The 4,714-nt window shown below is 44.4% G+C and overlaps 1 protein-coding gene across 1 annotated transcript; it reads right to left on the bottom strand.

Moving 5' to 3' along the window:
• Nucleotides 1-2,034: 2,034 nt before the first annotated feature.
• Nucleotides 2,035-3,264, bottom strand: PHALS_11699 (uncharacterized protein; the record flags this gene model as incomplete). The annotated part of the gene is made up of 1 exon (XM_024727107.1): nucleotides 2,035-3,264. The coding sequence occupies one exon, from the start codon at nucleotides 3,262-3,264 to the stop codon at nucleotides 2,035-2,037; it is 1,230 nt and encodes a 409-aa protein (XP_024577717.1).
• Nucleotides 3,265-4,714: the final 1,450 nt, after the last annotated feature.

Raw genomic sequence — 4,714 nt, forward strand, 5'->3', positions numbered from 1 at the left:
AAGGTGTTAAATGTTTATACTACGGAAGACGACCCAGAGAAGAGTACTACGGAAGACGACTCAGAGGTACCAGAGTGAGAGTACTACGGACGACGAAGGGAGACCGTAAAGGATTTGTCCATGGGGAACGCGAGCTAATAGCGTACTCACATCAAGCAATTAATATGGTTTTGCGATTGACTACACTTTAACGTCACCCGCGCGGACATAGTACAGATCAAAGTGAAGTGGCTTCTGGGTTGGCTGGAAGATCGAGAGTACGAAAATTTCGCGGTACTATGGCGGCAAACATTTTCGCCATAGAACCAGGCTGTAATAAACGTTTACTAAGTGTGTCAGTGTTTCTCAATTTCTCCAAATAGAATGGAGCAAGCTGAAGAAGCATTGCAAAATATTCTTTTCGTCGTCAGACAGAAGGCTTACTTCTCTTGATGTTGTGACGCAAGATGCGCTCGATGATTCTGAGTACGAAACAGTGCATTGAATATTCAGCGGAACTGCGGGGCTGCCCGGAGCAGCGCAAAAAGAAAACCAAAGGCCTAGAATAACACCTCTATGGTCATCATCACAAGATTCGGCACCTGATGCTTGGGTTAGGAGTCATGACAGATCCGAGGATTTATTGTTCTTTTAAAGAACAAAGCGATGGGAAGAGACTAGAGAAAGGTTCGAGCTGATGCGGTAACTGCATGGATGATAGCTCTTGGACTCATACAATCGAGAATGTGTAGTGAGTATAGTTATAATTCCATTGTGACTTATGTGAGTAGACGAAGCACAAAATGTATAACCTTTACATTTTGTACTATTATGAGTGCTGCATCTCCCTTACTCTCAAAAGCATTACAGATCCGGCGCTGTAGGCATACGCCATGTGATCATAAGCACATAGATCGAGTCAGTTCAATGGGTATTTGGTCAAAAAAGCTCTTATAATGCCGATGACAAACAAATTGCTAACATCATAGAGGCACAATCTATGAGACTCTTTGTAAGCTGCTACAAAACAATGCAACATGATACAAAATCGATTATCTTAGTAGAGCTAGGAATACAAAAAACTTTTTTTAAGTCTCAAAAGATGGTGGTAATTCACGGGAATGAGAAATCATCTCCAAGATATCTCATTTTTTTGGATACTTAGCTTCATGACAAAATGTACCTCGCATGAATAGAATGCATAGCCATGTAAGGTCTGTCGTCTAACAGTGGGTCGTCGCGTCGTTTAAGTCACTAGACAAGAAGGCCATGCATCAACCTCGACCGATCTCCACCTGTCATCAGCGCGCTGCTACCCTGATCACCGTTTGATCCATTTTGCAAGCAATACTGTTAAATGACATAACATGTGGCCGTGTAGAAGTCAGACAAAATCGTGTCGCAAATCATATGGCACTAAGCTAGATTAAGTCACATATTTATAATTAAGAGTCTCCAAGACAAATTACAAACGGCTTAACCAAAATTTCTGTGTTTGGTGATCGTCCTTCTACATAACTTTGCGGTAAACCTATACTTCCTCGCGGTAAATAAAATAGCTGGTGGACGAGATTGTTGGCAGGTCGAGCAACCAACTGACTTGTACCATTACCTACCAAGCCAAATTTTACAGCGAAACAGCCAAACTTAGTCTTTTGACAAATCTTGACCTTTTTTCGAGGAGAGGCACTACGCAATTACCAAGCCTATTAAACAACATAAGAATTTACAAAGCCACCTTTGCAGACGTCAGTAGACGCTTCTCTCCAAAGAAAAAAGAGTCACTTCAACTAACTGTAGTGTGCATCCCAGTTATCAACCAGTCATCCAAAACAGTCCCCCGAAACAATCCTTCCTCAACAAGAAGAAAACATACGTACATGTCACGCTTGCATTGATAGTCAAGTGTCACAAAGCAGCAAAAGATGCCAACGCAACATAACCCATCAGCTTCCCTATCTCAGTCAATCTCCTTCCTTCTCCATTTGATCGTCCCACCAATATGGTCGTCAGCACTTCCTCCGTATGGCAAAACAACGTCCGCTATCAGCTCCTCTAAAAAGCTGTAGCATCCACCTGGCGCAAATGTGCAGAGCACAAATCTTTGCGCCGACATGGTTTAACACATCCATCGACGGTGCAGCGCTTACCACCACCGTGCGTAGCACATAGGCCTCCACCACGATCATTACGCATACAACCTGGTACCTCACATAGGCGAGACCCGCCATGGAGAGCACAGTAATCACCACGCTGCGTACCCTTGTCGCAGCCATCAAACATGCAGCGCTTGCCACCGCCGTGTGACCGGCAAAAGCCACCACCTTGAGAGCTACGCGAACAGCCACTATACAGGCAGCGCGGGCCACCGCCGTGAGCCTTACAAAGAAAATTCGACTGGGCGGCCTTATCGCAGCCTTCATGGCTGCAACGCTTTCCACCACCATGGCGAATGCACAAATTGCCGCCTTGCGAGCTCTTGCCACATCCATCGACAGCACATCGACGACCACCACCGTGTGAGATACATAGGCCATTAGAGCGAGAGCGCTTTAAACAACCTTCACTTTTGCATAAACGACGGCTCTTGACCTCAACGCGCTTGGCTCCAGTCTTCAACCTCGTTATGTGCGGTTCAGAGCGATCCGAAGTCACCATTTCGTTGTAATCGGGCTCGAGAGACTCCAAAACACCTTCGACGGAAAAACCCGAGAGCACATTCAAGTTTAAAATACCGTCATTGATCTCGAGAGTCTTCTCCGACTTATCTTCGGGAGCATCCACCAAAAAGCTGTACAAAATCGACATCTCCGTCCCGTCAAAGCCCTCATCCAGATTCACGTAGTTGGATTTGGCAATCTTGGGGTCGTCCGGTGTCGATAAATCCAATAATTCTTGCAGCTCCTGAACATCAAAGTTCTGTTGCGAGACAGCGGTCTCGGATTTGACCTCGAAAGGAATCGGGGCGGGCGCGTACGAGTGTGGGGGTAGGCCCATATCTAGCAGATTGTTCGTCGAAGTGTCCATGCCCCATGGCACGGTCGGCATGTCGTTTTTTGGAATCGACACAGAGGGCAGTGCCGGAGGCGATGCCGCCATACTAAGCATGTGCATATGGTCAGCACCAAAGACCACGTCCCCTCTGGTGGACCAGGCTGGCGCGTGACCCATCATTTTGGGTTTTTGATTGTTCATACAATCACTGCTTCCCTGAAGGCCCGCAAAAAACGCGGCGGCTGGGCCCATGCCACCGAGCGAATCGCGCGACTCAATTGGTCGACACATTCTCAATTGACTTCACAGATAGCTCTCTTCCTTTCGGTATTCCGTTTTGATATCTCGCTCTAATCTCACTTTGCGGACAAAGATGGTTGTGGGGGTTTTATTCCATCCAAATTGCAGATAAAAAGGGTAAGGTTTAAGGTTTTTCAGCTCTGAGGTTGTTCGGAGTCTCAGAGTCTGACCTGCACAATGACCGTACGAGTGCTAAAACAACAACAATAGACTCCTAGTTTAAGTTTTACTATCAACCACGTATACAAATCCGTTAGTGGCAGTAGTAAATAAATTTACGAAATTTGACAGCTTCAAAGCCCTCGTCGCAGAGCTTGTGGTCGCACTTGACGTATTATAATAGTTTGAATGTAGCTGAAGTGGCGTTGAAACATCCAGTTGGCGTTGGCCAATAAAATATTTTTACTAAGAACCATATAAAGAAGCAAGATATAGCGGTTTCGCAATGCACAACGGTTCACGCAGTCAGTCTGTCATTTGTGAGAAGTAGTGGTGTCGAGATTGTGGGGCAGGAAGGCATTAACAGTTATCAGCAAAAACACTGTAGGAATACTAGAATGTTTACAAATGTTGATCGAAGGTAACAAACTACCGATCTGGCTCGATTGCATGAGTAGACTTTACAGCCAATCAAAGAATCCGTTGATAAAATGTATAATTATTCCCAGTACGTCAGTTAAAACTGTACCCATTGAATTGTTTTTTCCACAAACAAATCTTCTCGGCTTATCACTTCAAAAGCTTGAAATGCCTAAAGCACCATGTAACTATTTACTATGTGAAAATATGGTAGTGCATCTCTAGAAATTCAATGTCAGTACATCACTAAAAATCATCACAGACTGCTGGGTTTAGTCATCAGTGTCTTCGCGTTCATCTTGCGGCATGCAGCGTCAGAAATGATGTATGCTATCATGGAGCATAGCGATTTTAAATTTGTAACAATGAGCCAAACAATAGAAGTTTGTTGTCTACGCGCGACCAAATATTCTGTAGAACATCGTAGCGCAACTTTGGATTCGTGTGTCTATCGTGTTTCGACGTAACAGATGACTTTCTTAAATGTCACGCTCAACTATTTGAGAAACTATATATCTGCACTCTTCAAGAGTATTTATCGGCACTATTTCTTGTGGCGCCCGCGATAATCCTAATGTAATTGCTTTCAACTTTTATTGACACCTTAAGAATCTTATTGCGCATAACCTAATCAGCATAGTTAAGTACTAAGGAAACCGCTCTGACAAAGTACCATCTTCATGATGATCAGCAAACGTCGCGTCTACTGCCGACGGCATGCCAACAAATGCCTACCAGTGTTTCCGTTGATTAGTGCTCTAGAATCTATACTTGTTGATTGTAAAAACATTATAAAAACATTATAGGCGCAATAGAGGCGAGCCTGAATTGATGTACAGGAAATGACGGTTTATACCGAGAT

Source organism: Plasmopara halstedii (assembly GCF_900000015.1).
Source record: "Plasmopara halstedii genome assembly, contig: Scaffold_555, whole genome shotgun sequence".
Lineage (NCBI taxonomy): Eukaryota > Oomycota > Peronosporomycetes > Peronosporales > Peronosporaceae > Plasmopara > Plasmopara halstedii.